The following is a 16,509-nucleotide window of genomic DNA, read 5'->3' as shown; positions in this document are numbered from 1 at the left end:
GTTCTTTTCTTTTTTTGGAGGGTGAGGGGGTGTTGTTTTATCTTTTGTCTTGAGACAGGGTCTCTCTATGTAGTCCTGGCTGTCCTGGAGCCTGTTATATAGATCAAGCTGACCTCAAACTCAGAGATCCTCCTGCCTCTGCTTCCCGAGTGCTGGGATTAAAGGCGTGAACCATTATGACTGCCCTAGTTCTCTCTTCTTAAGGACCCCAAAATATCATGAGAGCTCCTCCTCCAACTGCCAGAACATAAACTTCCCTTCTCACTGCAGAGGTGGGGAACTCTGAAACCCAGTATCTCATACCTTTTCTTTAAGAGATGTAAAAGAAGTATCTGTTTATCCAAGATAAAGAAGGAACCAGCAGACAAAGAAGGGATTCTAGTTAAGTCTAGCTCGGTGAGCCAACGAGTTTATTGGGGTTACTTACAGGAACATGGGTGACTCAGAAACAGCTGCGTGACCTGAGAGTTCCACCCCGAGTCCATTGTTTACCTCTTGTATAAAACTGAAGACAGCTGTGTTATCTTAAATGAAAATGTTCCCCAAAGTCTCAGGTTTTAAGATACATTGTTCCCAATTAGTGACTTGGTTTGCAGAGGTAGTGCTGTCTTCTTGGAGGAGGTAAGTCACTGGGAGCAGGCTTTGAGAATTAATAACCTCATGCCACTTCCTGTTTGTGCTCTCTGCTTTATGGCTGAGGTTGAAGATACGATCACTCATCTTCTTGAGCTGGCTGCTGACTGCTATGTCTTCCTCACCATCATGGATTCGATCACTCTTGAACCATAAGTCAAAATTGACTTTCTCTCTTAAACAGCCTTGGTCTTGGTATTTTATTATGACAAGAAAAAGTAACTATACAGGGACCCATATATAAACCTTGTGAGCCAGCCTCCTCTCTCCACAAAGGGAGTGTTAATAGGTTCAATCTCTCAGAGATGAGGGTTATCTGTTGGTGATCACAGTTGCTCTGATTCAAGATGGCCAACCTGAGCTGCGTAAGACCTTGCCCCACCCATATACATATAATATACATGTATAAAATTTATATATAAGTATATTTTATATAAATTGATATCTGATATATATTAATTAATTAAAGAATAAACCTGAGCTCAGCCACTTGGAAGTCTGTAGCCTTCTCACCTATACAGCAAGAGTGGAAATATGGCTGTCCTAGTGTCTTGGCAAAAAATTAATATTAGCACTCATGGACCATCTAGACAGTGTCTAATTCTGAGTAGGCCAAAGACATGCTATGTGCACGTTTGTTCCTTGTTACTGTGTTAATTATGTTAAAAAAAAATAGGAAGCGGAAGAAAGAGGCAGATAATGTCTGGAAAGCTTTCCTGAAGAGGAAATAGACAGCTCTAAATGTATCCAAAAGCTGAAAGAAAACTATTTGGGTTGAGGACATGCTAACCCCCAGGCATGGCACCGTAGCACCAGAACAGCAAAAGCAGAGAGGTCTCACTGCCCTTTTCCTCTGAAGCAAGTCGTAAAACCTTCATTCCAAAGGTGCCCTCCTCATCCTGGCAGGAAAGGAACGTGTTTATCCTCAAAGACACAGAGCCGCCCAGAAGAATCTGAACAGACAGGCTTGCTGAGTTCATCTCATTTATTAGCCTGAGCTCACAACCTCTTTGTTCAAGCACACCCCTCCCCTGCACTCCTGTTCACTCTTCATCAAACCTAAGCCGAAACACAGTTTGCTCTTTCTTTGGTTCTTCATGTCTGAAGGCTTCCATGTCACATACGATTGGTAGTAATAAATTTGCGTGTTTTTCTTCCATTAATCTGTCTTCTATTATATATTACTTAATCACAAGCCTTGCCTTGGGTAAAAGAAAACATTGCCTTTTCTCCTCTGCAGAACCAATGGGAAGATTCTGTAAAACTGTATCCCTGGCCATGGTTAGGTAAGAGGGTTTTAGAACGATGAAGCTGGGAAGATAAGAGGAAAGGATGCCACGAGAGCTCCTTTGTCATGGGCCTTGTTTTAATTAGAGCGTTGTTTGCTAAGAAGGTTGTAGAATCTCACGATGGCGGAAGACCCTTTTCAAATCTGAGATTCACTATTCCAGTCCCCCAGAGGTACCTCCTCCCCAGATATACCACACTTAAGGAGCTTGCTGGTGACACGAGTGAACACAAAGACAGAGTGAGTCAACTCGACCTCTCATTTGTGTTAGGAAGCACTCGATTCGGTTCTTCTACCTACCTTAGGCCTATAGCCTCAAGGACCACTCTTTACAGACGTCTCACTTCTACCTCCCAATCTTCCCCGTCATTGTCCCAAGTGCCTAGGACGCCTTCTCCTAACTTTGCTATTCATGAATACACTAGAGATTTCTCCTTTATTTTAACTTTTGTTACTGTTGTTGTTTTTTAATTTATTTGCTTTACAATCCAATATCAGCCCTTCCTCTCCTCCCAGTATCTCCTCATGCAAGTCCTCCCCTCATTCCACCTTCCCCTTCTCTTTTGAAAAGGGGAAGCCCTCCTCTAGCTGTATCTCTCCCATTGAGGCTATTCTGGGGTGCAGAATCCACAGGCAGGCAAAAGACTCAGGTACAGCCCCTGCTCCAGTTATTGGGGGGCCCACATAAAGATCAAGCTGCTCATATGCTACATATGTATGGGGAGGCCTAGGTCCAGCCCATGCTCACTCTTTGGTAGGTGATTCAGGCTCCGAGAGTCCTCAAGGGTCCAGGTTGCTTGACTCTGTTGGTCTTCCTGTGGCATCCCTATCTTCTTCAGGTCCCTCAATTCTTCTCCCATCTATTCCATAAGACTCCCAAGCCCCATCTGATGTTTGGTGTGAATTCCTGCATCTCTTTCCATTGGCTGCTGGGTGGAGCCTCTCAGAGGACAGTTACACCAGGTTCTTGTCTACAGATATAACAGCACATAATTAATAGTGTCGGGGATTTGTTCTTGCCCATCGATGGATCTCAGTTTGGGGCAATCACTCATTGGCCATCCCTTCTATCTCTGTTCTGTCTTTGTCTCTGCACATCTTGTAGGCAGGACGCATTTGGAGTCAGAGGTTGTGTGGGTGGGTTGGTATCCTTATCCCTCCACTGGGAGTCCTGGCTGGCTATGAAAAGCGACAACTTCAAGATTCCCCACTGCTAGAAGTATCAGCTAGAGCTGCCTCCATAGACCCTCTGGGACCCCCTCCCACTGCCACCAATTTCCCTTCCCTCTCCCCTGCTCTCCTATGCATGATCTGACCCCCCTCCCTTCCCCATCCCCTCTTTCACTCAGTTCCTTTCTTCCCCTTCTAAGAAAGATTCAACTGTCTTCCCTTGGACACTTGTTATTTGACTTCTTTGGGTCTGTTATATGTGGTTATCCTTTATGGCTAATATCCGCTTATAAGTGAGTACACACCATGCATGTCCTTTTGGGTCTGGGTTACCTCACTCAGGAGTGAGCTGGCTCTGAGGGTGTGAGTGTGGGAGAGCTGGCCCTGCAACTTGTCTGCCCTGCAGTGACATAGGCAAGGGAGAAATTATCCCCTCACTCCTGTGCTCCTTGGCACCTACAGTAGGCAGGAGAGCTAGCCCTGAGGTCATCAGAGTCAGAGAGTAGGCCCTGTCCCTCACCTGCTGCAGCACTCATGAAAGCAGGCCTTGCACAGTAGAGCTGGCCAAGGATGTAGGGGTTGTGGATGAGCTGGCCTGAGGGCAAGTATGTAGGAGAGCTGGCCCTGCCTCTTGTCTGTATGTGGTGGCAGCAGCAGCAGCAGGGAGAGAGCCTCTCTTTTCCCTTTTGCCCTCATCATGGTGGTTGGCAGGAGAGTTGGCCCTGACTGGGTCATGAGAACAGGAGATTTGGTCCTGCCCTTCACTTGGGGAACATAATAGAGCTGGCCCTGATGGCAGGGGACATAGCCAGCCCTGAGGGTGTGAGGATGAGAGAGCTGACCCTGCAGCTTGTCTGCTATATTGTGACACAGGCGAGGAAGTGATCACCCTCCCCCTTGTCCCTTGCCACCAATGGCAGGGAGGAGAGCTGGCCCTGAGGTCATCAGAGTGGGAGAGCTGGCCCTGTTCCTCACCCACTGCAACATTCAGGAGAGCTCCTGTCTCTTGTCTGCTGTGGTGTGGACAAGGGAAAGATGCCTTCCTCTCCTCCCTCATTTCTCATCATCTATGGCCCTAGGGTCATGAGACTGGGAGAACTGCCATGTCCCTCACTGACTGCAATACTCAGGAGAGCAGGCCCTGCACCTCACCTGGGCACCAGGGTAGAACTGGACCTGGTAGTGGAGGTTGCTGAGAGCAGAAAAGCCAATGGCCTGAACAGCTCAACCTCTTAGGCCCAGACCCAGGGCTTTGAATTGGCCCACCCAAACAGCTTCCACAATGAGATTCCTCTGTTTTGGGGGCAGTTGCAAGGGTGAAGGGCAGGTATGGGGCAGGGAGATGAGTGGGATTACAGTGCATGATGTGAAATTCACTAAGAATCAGTAAAAAGTAAAAAAAAAAAAAAGAGAAAGAAAGAAAGAAAGAAAGGAAGGAAGGAAGGGAGAAAGAAAGAAAGAAAGAAAGAAAGAAAGAAAGAAAGAAAGGAAGGAAGAAAGAAAGGAAGGAAGAAAGAAAAGACAGATGGCAAGATGGCTGAGTGCATAAAACATTTGCCGCACAAGCCTGGTGATCTGAGTTCGAACCCCAGAACCTACATAAAGGAGAAAGGACAGAACTGATTCCATAGAGCTGTTCTCTGACTGCCACATGTATAGTGTGGCACTTGTACCCACCCTGCCCCATCCTCCAAGGTCCCACAGTAAATATTGAGAGAGAGGCGGTGGGGGGGGGGGGAATTGATTCCTGGCTTTTGCTCCAAAGATACTTTTCATTTAACTGTGACCTGGGAAGCACATACCCAGCAAGCCCTCCAGAGACTTCTGACATGCACCATCATCTGTATTAAGTTCCTGTGGCTACATGACAAATTACTGGAGCACAGCCACTTAAAAGAACACACACTTATTAGCTTTCAGAGTTCCTGGGGCTCAAGAAGTTTGAATCAGCTTGATTGGATGGTTCTGCCCCAGGGTTTCTCATATGGTTCTGGTTAAACTGTCTTAGGGGAATCTGTCTTCCAAGTTCACATGAATGCCTGATGCTCAGAGGCTGTAGTCTGTACCATGTGGGCTTCTACACAGGGCCATTCACAATGTGACATCATATTTCCAGGTTATTGAACTGAATGGGGAGGAGATGAGGGAAGAGAAGAGAATGGAGGCAGAGACAGAGATGGAGAATAGGAATCGATGAGAAAGAGAACATTCAATAACCAAAGCCCCAGTCTTTAACAACTGAGCAATGGAAGCAGCAAACTATTACCTCAGAGCACTCATAGTCTGTTTGTCATAGAAGCCAACACTTCATGTGAAAGGACAGGACAGGACAGCATTGTGAATAAAGGAGGTCCCAGGGGCCACCTTGGAGGCTGGCCACCACATCATATTTTGAGAAATAGTCTTCCCCCCCCCAAAACAATTACCACCAGCTCACACTAAGAGCTACTTAGTCCTGCAAGAGATGGTAGATCAAACAGATGATCCAGAAAGGATCCTGGGGGGCTGGGACAGGAGGAGGGACAGCTTAGATAGAATCTTCTAGATCAGTGAGGTGGCTTAGTGTAATAAGGTCCTTGCTGTTCCCCCTGATGACTTGCTTCAGTTCAATCTCCTGATATACATTTGGAAGAAGAGAGTTCTGACTCCTTTGAGGTGACCTCTGACCTCTACATATGTGCCATAGTATGATGGGGAATGCTGAGCTGTATGCACACATGCTTACACATGCATGCACATGTGTGCACACGCACACACGCAATACATTAAAATATAATTTACATAGCTGGAGGGATGGCTCAGCAGTTAGTAGCACTTACTGCTTGCTGCTCTTGCAGAAGATCCAGGTTCAGTTCCCAGCATCCATATCAGACAGCTCACAACTGCCCGTAACTCCAGTTCCAGGGTATATAAAGACTTCTGGCCTCCATGGCTACATTCGTACATACACACATGTATACTGCACATACAAATACTCAGGTACCTACATGAATGTGATACACATACATAAACTCAGGCATACACATGTACACATAGAATAGAATAAATATTTTAAAACATAATTTTGAAAGAGGATATGCTAAGAGCAAACTTTCCATCCCTTTACACTTTCTCCTAGACACAGGTCTGAACTGAACTGGTATTCTTAGCAGGCAATAAAACATAAAATGTATTACACAATAGGTTGGGTGGTTTTCAGTATAAACAATGGGGCTAGAGATATGAATGGCTATTCATCAGGCAACTAGGAAAACTCAGCCTATATGGCATACTCTCTGACATTGCAGACCAGAGAGTGCATATCAGTACACAATGGCCTTCTGTACAGCAGGATGGCACACAGAAGTGGGTGCCAACATCAGGGCATCCTTTTTGGCATTATTGATCAGAAGGATAATGGCTCTCCCTGGAGCCAAACCATCAGAAACTATTGGCCTCTGGCCACCTTGTCTCTGTGCCCTTAGAGAGATGTCTCATTCGCTTGTTCTTTTTACCTCCAGGTTTCTAGACAAAAGTCACTATGTGATTCAGATTGGCCTCAAACTCTAGGCAATCTGCCTACAACAGCTTCCTGAGTGCTGGAATTCCAGGCAAGCACTACCATATACAGTACATACCTCACATGCTCTCTCTCTGGCACCCTCTCTCTGATGCTCTCCACCGCCCCCCTTTCCTTCTCCTCTCTCTTCCTTCATTTCTGAGATAGGGCTTGACTATGTAGCTCAGATTGATCCTAAACTCATGGCTTTCTTCCTGCTTAACCTACTAAGTGCTGAGATTACAGATACATGCCTCCTCCTGCTTAACCTACTAAGTGCTGAGATTATAGATACATGCCTCCTCATCAAGCTATCCCTGGTCCTTTGGCTCTCAATCTCCTGTCTTTGGTTTCTGGTGCTGGGCTCTGACCTTTACTGACTAAGACTTGTCATTTTCAGCAGCAGAGCCCCTGCTGCTCATTGTGCTCGCCCTTGCTCTGTTATCCCAGGACATGTTCTTCTCTGCCTGCCCTCGGCCCTACCCAATTCAGGTCCAAGTACCTGTGATTCCTCCTGGTCCAGTTAAAGTTCCACACAGTCTATTTTTATATTTATTATTATTTATTTATTTATTTTTGGTTTTTCGAGACAGGGTATCTCTGTGTAGTCCTGGCTGTCCTGGAACTCATTCTGTAGACCAGGCTGGCCTTGAACTCAGAAACCCACCTGCCCCTGCCTCCTAAGTGCTGAGATTAAAGGCATGCGCCACCATTGCCAGGCTCACAAAGTCTATTTTTAAAAATATTTTTTTGTGAGACAGCCTTACTATGTATCCCAGGCTGTCCTCGAGCTTATAACTCTTCTGCCTTGGCTTCCTAAATACTGAAATTACAGGTATATACAGACATGATTGGCAACAATCTGTCTTTTTTAAGGATTTTTGTTTTAGTGTCTGATACTGAGGATCAAACCTAGGGCCTCATACACATTATGCGAGTGTTCTTCCACTGAGCTACACCCCAAAATCAGTGATTTGCATTTTTGACCTGTCCTTTCAACCACCCATTCACCTATCCATCCATCCATCCATCCCTCCATCCATCCACCCTCATTTAATTATTCCAACTGACGTATATTCTCTTCCACTGGTCGCATACCTATGTGCCCCTATTCACACGTTAGTCCTCTTTCTGGAGGGTAGATTCCGTTTTTGTTTTCCTTTAATCTGGACTTGCCTGTGGCTTCATCTGACTAATAGCACATGGCAAAGGTGTTCCACGCCAGTTCTAGATCAGGGCCATGAAAGCCAGATGGCTTCTACTCTTGCTTTCAAAGACCTGGAACCATTGTATAAACTAGCTCAGCTACTTTATTGAGGAAAAGGCCATGGAGATTGGAAACGAGACATAATTTGAGTCCCAGCCAATCTGTCCCTTCCAACACTACTTGGAGAAGAGAGCTACAATCTCTATCCACCCCTGCCCAGCCCACTGGAATAAAGACATGGCCATTGTTGTAAAATATGAAGTTTCCAGGATGGTGTGCAGTGGGACAATCCATACCATACGTTAACATGTGAAGCATTGAAACAACAAGCAGGAAACGTCTAGAAAGTTACCAGAGTCAATTTGTACATCTACCACTTTAGGACGAGGTGGTATTGAATTGGGTCAGAGAGAAGTTACTGGTTTTGGAAAAGCAGTGGCTGGTCTAGGAGCAGTGGCATAATTTATGTTTCAGCACTCAGGAGGCTGGGGCATGCGGATTTTGAGTTGAAGGCTATAAAGTGATAGGTAGACAGACAGACAGACAGACAGATAAATAGACAGATAGATAGATAGATACAGACAGACAGACAGCTAATAGATAGATAGATAGATAGATAGATAGATAGATAGATAGATAGATAGATACAGACAGATAATAGATAGATAGATAGATAGATAGATAGATAGATAGATAGATAGAGACAGACAGACAGACAGACAGACAGACAGACAGACAGACAGTAGAGGCTGGGAGTGTACACCTAGTGGTAGAGCTTTACTTAACCTAGTCAAAGCCCCAAGTTTGATCCTTAGCACCAAGTGTTGAGGAAAGCAGAAGATTTCATGTCCACTTCATAGGGAGTTGAGGGAAACTGATTCATGAAAAGGAAGAATGCAGGTATACAGCAATGATCCTGGAACTTAGACTAAGTTGCTGTCGATACATTAGGGTCACTAGAAGCCTTGTGACAACTCTCAACCCCACACTTTATCACCCTGTTTTAAATTATGTAGAGCAAGAAATGTCCTGAAATACAACTGAGGTTAAGAATAAACTGTGAGGACTAAATTAGGGGCTGGAGGTTTGGGTTAGCTAGGAAAGCACTTGCTGCACAAGCCTAAGGCTCTGGATTGGAATTCCAGATGCTAGAATCCCAGCACCAGGCAGGCAGAGACAGGAAGATCTGGGTCTTTCTGGCCAGCCAGGCTGGCTGAATCAATGATGTCCAGGTTCAGAAAGAGATCCCATGTTCTACGGGGTACAGAGAATAACCTACGATAACAAGCTTTCTCATTTGGGTGAGTGGATATACAGCAAAACATCATCAAATCAGGAGCTCAGAACCCCAGCAGAAACTGAATGGGAAAACCCCATCGAGACACTCAGCTGGAATTCCCCAGCTAGTCCTAGGCAGAGTGGAGTGTCCCTTGGGTGAGGCTCCCAAGGAAAAGAGCAGACAGAAAGGCAGAGATTATATCATCGAACTGGACTCTCATAACATCCAACAGAAGCCAAGTGGAGGTTGTCAGCAGTGGTCCTGATGAGCTTTCTCTCCGTGGATGAACTTCCCACTCATTGCGCTCGCCCTTGCAAGCCTCTCTTCCCACTGAAGAATAAATAATAGCAACGTCTGCTAGAAACCTTCACTCTCTAGCTGTCCTCAGGGATACAATGTTGCTACTCCTGGGCTGTTTTACTCTTCTCTTCCCTCTCACTCAGAGAGTTCCCGGAAGCAGCCTATCTCCATATAAGGGGGAAGTTTGACATAAACCTAAACATAAGGCCGGGCAGTGGTGGCGCCCGCCTTTAATCCCAGCACTTGGGAGGCAGAGGCAGGTGGATTTCTGAGTTCGAGGCCAGCCTGGTCTACAGAGTGAGTTCCAGGATAGCCAGGGCTATACAGGGAAATCCTGTCTCGGAAAACAAAAAAAAAAGAAGAAGAAGAAGAAGAAGAAGAAGAAGAAGAAGAAGAAGAAGAAGAAGAAGAAGAAGAAGAAGAAGAAACATAAACGGGCTTGGATCTGATGACATAGGCTGTTCCCACAGCCACCTTCTCAGTGAATTCACACGGCAGGTGATAATTTGCCAATGTAATGATCATTACACTTTGCTTCAAAAACAAGATAGAGGGACGTGGTAGCACACTCCTTTTAATTTCAGCACTTTGGAGACAGAGGCAGGCAGAACTGTTAGCTCAAGGCCATTGTGGTCTGCATAGTGAGTTCTCAGTCAGCCAAGGTTGTCACAGTGAGACCCTGTGGATGATGATGGTGATGATGGTGATGATGGTGATAATGATGATTATATATGACCAGTGATTGAGGCTCTCACACATATGTGTATACACATGTGCATGCACACACATGCGTTGGAATATATCAAGTCAGGCGTTAGCAAATACAAGGTTGGGAAGTTTGTATTACTTTAGAAGATTCAGAGGAAAGAGCTGGTAGAGGGTTGCGCAATGGCTTAGTAAAGAAAAGAAATATGAAAAAGGGAGCTAAGACAAGAAAGAAATGTAATGCACAGACTGCAGAACTGACAGACGTCTAAACACCCACTGAATGTACCTGCGCTATCCAGAATGAGGCTCCTGCATACAAGTGAAGGCCAGAGGAAGGGTTAAACCAGTGCAGCAGATTATCTTTTGGGGAGACCAGAAGGCACTTTCTCTTGACTTCTTTTCTCACAGTGAGAATTCATCTTACCTAAACATAAAGAGTTTTTAAAAAGAGAAAACCAAGACCAAGTGCAGGGGCACAAGCTGCTGAGTGAGTATAGCCAGTGCTACACAGAGAAACCCTGTCTTGAAAAAAAACAAATGAAAGAAAGGAAGGAAGGAAGGAAGAGAACAAAAGAAAACAACATTGTGATGGTTTGTATAGGCTTGACCCAGGGAGTGGCACTATTTGGAGGTGTGGCCTTGTTGGAGTAGGTGTGTCACTGTGGGCATGAGCTTTAAGACCCTCATCCTAACTGCCTGGAAATCAGTCTTCTCCTAACAGCCTTTAGATTAAGATGTAGAACTCTCAGCTCCTCCTGCACCATGCCTGCCTGGACACTGCCATGCTCCCACCTTGATGATAATGGACTGAAGTTCTGAACCTGTAAGCCAGCCCCAATTAAACATTGTCCTTATAAGAGTTGCCTTGGTTATGGTGTCTCTTCACAGCAGTAAAACCCTAACTAAGACAAACATATAAAATATACATATAAAATAAGAAGATTGGGCCAGAAAGATGCTCAATGCTTACGAGCATTTATTGCTTTTGCGGAGGACCCAGGTTCAGTTCTCAGCACCCACACAGTGGCTTACAACCATCCATAACGCTAGTTCCTGGAGATCCAGCTCCCTCTTCTGACTTCCACAGACAATAGGCAGAAACATGGTCCACATATGAACATGCAGGCAAAACACTAATAAACAAAATGAAATAAATAATTCTAAAAATATTTTTTTTGAGACTGAGGCATTGAGGAAAAGTTAAAGGTCAGCCCAGGCTGCATAATGAGATCTTTTTGAAAAGTAATTAATAAATCAATATATTACATTTTGATACAGAATCTCTTGTCACTCTCAATAACCTAGAAATTTCTGTGTTATCAAGTGTTTGGTTTTGGATCCAGGACCTGGGACTGAGGTGCATATTTTACATATCAAGACAGATCTGGCCTCTGGGTTCTCCTAGCATCCCTCAGTCCCTACCTGGCATACCCTGTCCCCAACCCTGAACTTTCCAGCCCAGGAGCTGGGCTGCCCTTCCCCCAGAGGCTCCTCCCTATATAATCCAGACATTTTGATCTTCAATCTCTTCCTTCTCTTCTCGCTCAGTGCACATCTTCCTCTCTTTCTCTTCCCCTTCCCTCCCTGCCTCCCCATGGGGACTTCCCTGGCCTCCTTCCCTGGAGCAAGTGAACTTGTCCACCTGCTCAACAAACCTGCCTTTAACACATTCTAATCTGACTTGAATTGGCTCATTTCACCTTAAATTCCTAATTCTTTTGTCTCTACCTCTCACGTTCCCAGATTACAAGCATGTACCATCATGCTGGGCTCAAAACATGCCTTTAAAATAAGGCTATTATGACAGGAAAGCAAGAGGAAAATTTGTACTTAGAGATGTGTATATTTCCTCTTAAAAAACATTTTGTAAAAATGCAACTATTGTGTTCTATTTAGAGTTTATTAATGTTTGGATCTACTATACCAGGAAAAAATACTGCAGTAGAATCTATGCAATGAGAAAAAACCCAAACCCATTTTGTAGTTTCCTTAGAATCTTCCCCCCACCACCACCAAAAAAAAAAATCATTTCAAATGTAACAATGAACCTATACACTGGGGATTGGCCTTGGGATATTCTGAACATGTGACCATTTCTAATTTCTGGAATATGTCCTGGTAATCCATCAAACTGGAGTTGAGGACTGGGCTGTGAGCACCTCGATCCTGCTCAGTGCGTCCTCGATGTCACGAATCAATGAACGAGTAGTAGAATGCCTTTCCTAGCACAGATGGCGTTCATGGCAGCTATGAGAACGGGCCTCGGATTACAGAGCATAAGCAACAGATGCCCAGGCAGCTGCTTTAGAATCTGCCACCCTGCACCCAGGCTCCCAGCCAGCAGTGGAGTAAGGCACGGGGACTCGGCATTCCTGCTCCTGTGAGACGTGGAGCAGTCTCTGATGGAGAACCAAAGATCCCCACAGAGGCCTTGCCAACACATCCTTGGCCACATTCTACTCTGGCAAGCTTCCTTTCTTCCCTTTCTTTCCCAGCAGTCCAGTGGACACCTCAGCCTTCCTGTTCACCCTCTCCGTCTGTGTCCTTCTTTTCTTCCCTCCTAGACGCTTTCGTTTCAAATCTCTTGCACCTCCGATCCCACTCGATGATGCTTGTTGCTTAGAGGATTTTAAAATAACTGTTTCAATGTCTGAGTTTCAGAGGAGCTCCTAGAAGAAGGAAAACAGACACAACTAAGGTTGTGCTCAGGGATATAAGTGGTAGCAATTTAAATATTGTCCTATTCTGGGTGTGTCCGAAGCAATGCTTGCGTGCATGTGCATACCCATACATTCATTAAATCATACATTCATTAAATGTCTTAATAGCTATTATTATGTAAATTTACACATTAGAATTCTCTTTGGATTTTTTTTCTTGTTTTTGTTTTTTGTTTTGTTTTTTGCCTTTGGACTGGTATTACTACGTAGCCCAGGCTAGCCTCTAACTTGCAGTCTTTCTGCTTCTGCCTCTTCAGTCTCGAGAGTACAGGCATATACTACCACATATAGCTTGCAGTTCTTTAAAAAAAAATAATATTAAAGACCTTTAAAGACTTTAAAGATACGTTAGATGAGAAGAGTAGCTTACAGTGGGATCTCATTTCTGTGTAATAAATGGAGAAAGAGACATAATAAAATATACATTTTTGTTTGTTTTGTTTTTATGGTGTTGAAGTTTTGTGGGCTAACGTTCTACCAACAAAGCCATGTCCTCAGCTCTGCCATAGACAGTTTAAAGCAGTTGTCTCTAGATAGCATTTAAAGTTTTTAGTCTGGGTATGGTGGGACATGCCTTTAATCCCAGCATTCAGGAGGTAGAGACAGGTAGACCTCTGTTCAAGGTCACCCTGGTCTATAGATCGAGTTTTAGGACAGTCAGGGCTACGCAGAGAAGCCCTGTCTTGAAAAAAAAAAGTCCCCCTTGTTTTGATGAAGCTAGAGCTCAGCACAGAAGTTAAGAGCATTTGCTATTCTTGTAGAGAACCCAAATGGTAGGCCAACACATGGCACATACACATACAAACATACATGCAGACAGAACACACAATAAAACAAATAGATTAAATAAGTAGAATAAAATTTACTGTCTGGGAGCTGGAGAGATGGATCAGTGCTAAACAATGATAAAGTGTGCCCTTTTCTTCTTTTTTCTTTCCTTTCCCCCTTCCCCCTTTCCTTCTCTTATAATCTCAATCTCTCTCTCTCTCTCTCTCTCTCTCTCTCTCTCTCTCTCTCTCTCTCCCTCTCTCTCTAAGACAGGGCCTCACTGTGTAGTCCTGACTGTCCAGGAACTTACCATGTAGACGAGGCTGACCTTGAACTTACAGAGATAACCTGCCTCTGCCTCCCAAGTACTGGGACTAAATGTGTGTGCCACCATACTGGTGTATACTGCCCTTTCAAGGAGGACCTGAGTTCAGAACCTAATTCAGGTAGTTTCCAACTTCCTATAACTCCAGCTCCAGGAGATCCAATGCTTTTTCCTGGACTCAGCAAGCACTGGCAATCACATATGTAAATACTCACACATAGCATATGTATACACACAACTTAAAATGGTACAAATCTTGGGCCAGGCATGGCGTGCACATCTTTCCTCCTAGGGTCTGGGAGGCAGAGGCAGGTGGCTCTCTGTGAGTTGGAAGCTGACCTGGTCTACATGAGGAATTCCAGGACAGTCATGGCTATGTAGAGAGATCTTTCAGAAAAAAAAATCTATATGTTGATATCCTTAAAAATAAATAAAACTTTGTTTTAATTTGCCTGTAGTTTTAAATATATATGCATGAAATACACATTGGGTTTTTTTTTCAATGATTGATTTTCTTAAGCTTTAAAGTAACTGTAAAGTCTGTGACCATGCATGGCGCTCATAGGTTCTAGTTGTCACTCCCCTGCCGTCTAAGTCTCCATGTTCCAACCTTCCCAATGGCATTGCCAGTGTCATCCCAGACTGTCCCACTGTTCCTGCCTCTCTACATAGCTTAAAGACTGCAGGCTTGGCCCAGGGAACCTCTTTGACATGAGTCTCCCTCACTCCCAGGCTTGGTTGAGATCCTGACCTTCAGGGCACCGGCTCTGCCTTCCTGAAGGGCTGAACGTGCTAGCCTGGAAACAGGAGCTCCTCATGGGGTGAAACTTGACTTTGGAGAAATGAGATGTGCAAAAGAAGCTGGGAGACACATTCTCCATTCCTGCTTAATTCCAATCACTTCCCTCAGGGTGATTTTTCATCCTTACAGTGTCTTCTATGTGGGGCGTGGAGGAAGTCCTGAGCATGTTAAGTCCTGAGTGGGTGTGTGTTGTTGACATGTGAGCTGGCCAAGTCAAAGACCAGTGTCTCAGCACTATGGGAGTGTCAAAACTCATAGGAGTGGCAAAGTCTAAGTGTTTATGCTGACAGTGTGTGCAGAAAATGCTCACCGCAGCTTTCTCCCATGATGCACAGCTTTTTTCCTGGGATGCCCAAATTTCTCCCTGGGATCCACAGCTTTTCCTGAGATGCATAGCTACTCCCTAGGATATTCACTACTTGAAGACTTCTTTCCTACAGAGACAGCTCCTCCTGAGATTAGGTAAACCTGCAGCCTTGCTCAGATGCATATAATAAGCACACTGAACTTCCAAGGCTGCCATGGCTTCTCATCGGAGGCCAGACCCTGACTCTGCCTCTTCCATCTGACCCCACCTTTTCTGTGTTGGTGTACCCATGTATTTACCATTCTCTTGTTGCCTCAGTCAGGTCAATTCCAGGAGCCATGTAGCATGTGGCATCCCTACCCATGCCAGGGCCTTTGGGCATCTTAGGAGTTGTAAAATCAGAATATGATATAAAGCACCTTGAAGGGTGATGAAGGCACATGCAGAGAAGCATGTGTAGACTTTCCTTAAGAAAGCAGAAACTGGGTATTCGCAGCCTTCACTGCGCTGCCCTGACACCAGGGCTGCCTGTCGCTTGCCGAGCTCCAGCCAAAGGAGAAGACAAGTAAGTAAGGAGGTACCCATACCATGGCTCATACAAAGCAGACTGCCCGCAAATCCATCAGTGGTAAAGCACCCAGGAAACAACTGGCTACAAAAGCCGCTCGCAAGAGTGCGCCCTCTACTGGAGGGGTGAAGAAACCTCATTGTTACAGGCCTAGTACTGTGGCACTCTGTGAAATCAGGCGCTATCAGAAGTCCACTGAACTTCTGATCCGCAAACTCCCCTTTCAGCGTCTGGTGCGAGAAATTGTTCAGGACTTCAAAACAGATCTGTGCTTCCAGAGTGCAGCTATTGGTGCTTTGCAGGAGGCAAGTGAGGCCTATCTGGTTGGCCTTTTTGAAGATATCAATCTGTGTGCTATCCATGCCAAACGTGTAACAATTATGCCAAAAGATATCCAGCTAGCTTGCCACATACGCGGAGAACATGCTTAAGAGTCCACTATGAGGGGAAACATTTCACTATCAAAAAAATTTTTTTCTTCTTCCTGTTATCAGTAGTTCTGAATGTTGGATGTTTTTTCCATGGGGTCAAAGGTACCTGAGTATATGATTGCGAGTGGAAACATAGGGGACAGAATCAGGTATTGGCAGTTTCTCCACGTTCATTTGTGTGTGAATTTTTTAATATAAATGCAAGATGAGGTGACCTTGTTAGACTTCAGTGAAAGTGGAGGGCCAAGGTCCCCGAAAGTTTGGATCCCCTACTGTGTGGGAAGTCGAGAGCAGGGAGATGGGACTGGGAGGATGTTTGGAGCACACCATCACAAAAATTAGGAGGAGGGGGTATGGGATAAGGAGTTTTGGGAGAGAATGAGAAAGGAGATAACATTGAAAGGTAAATACATATAATATCCAATAAAAAACCCACACAGATAAAGGATTTTTAAAAAAAGGGAG

The 16,509-nt window shown here is 44.9% G+C and overlaps 1 protein-coding gene across 1 annotated transcript; it reads left to right on the top strand.

Annotated features, from left to right (window-relative positions):
- Positions 1–15,633: 15,633 nt before the first annotated feature.
- On the top strand, positions 15,634–16,044 carry LOC114614522 (histone H3.3-like). The gene has a single exon (XM_028760148.1). The coding sequence runs from the start codon at positions 15,634–15,636 to the stop codon at positions 16,042–16,044; it is 411 nt and encodes a 136-aa protein (XP_028615981.1).
- Positions 16,045–16,509: the final 465 nt, after the last annotated feature.

Source organism: Grammomys surdaster, unplaced genomic scaffold, assembly GCF_004785775.1.
Source record: "Grammomys surdaster isolate TR1022 unplaced genomic scaffold, NIH_TR_1.0 126391, whole genome shotgun sequence".
Classification (NCBI taxonomy): Eukaryota; Metazoa; Chordata; class Mammalia; order Rodentia; family Muridae; genus Grammomys; species Grammomys surdaster.
Note: the sequence above shows the minus strand (reverse complement) of the source record. Positions and strands in the feature narration are given on the sequence as shown.

Bases quoted from the DNA above. Each gene is read 5' to 3' on its own strand.
- LOC114614522 (XM_028760148.1), top strand. From the start codon at position 15,634: ATGGCTCATACAAAGCAGACTGCCCGCAAATCCATCAGTGGTAAAGCA.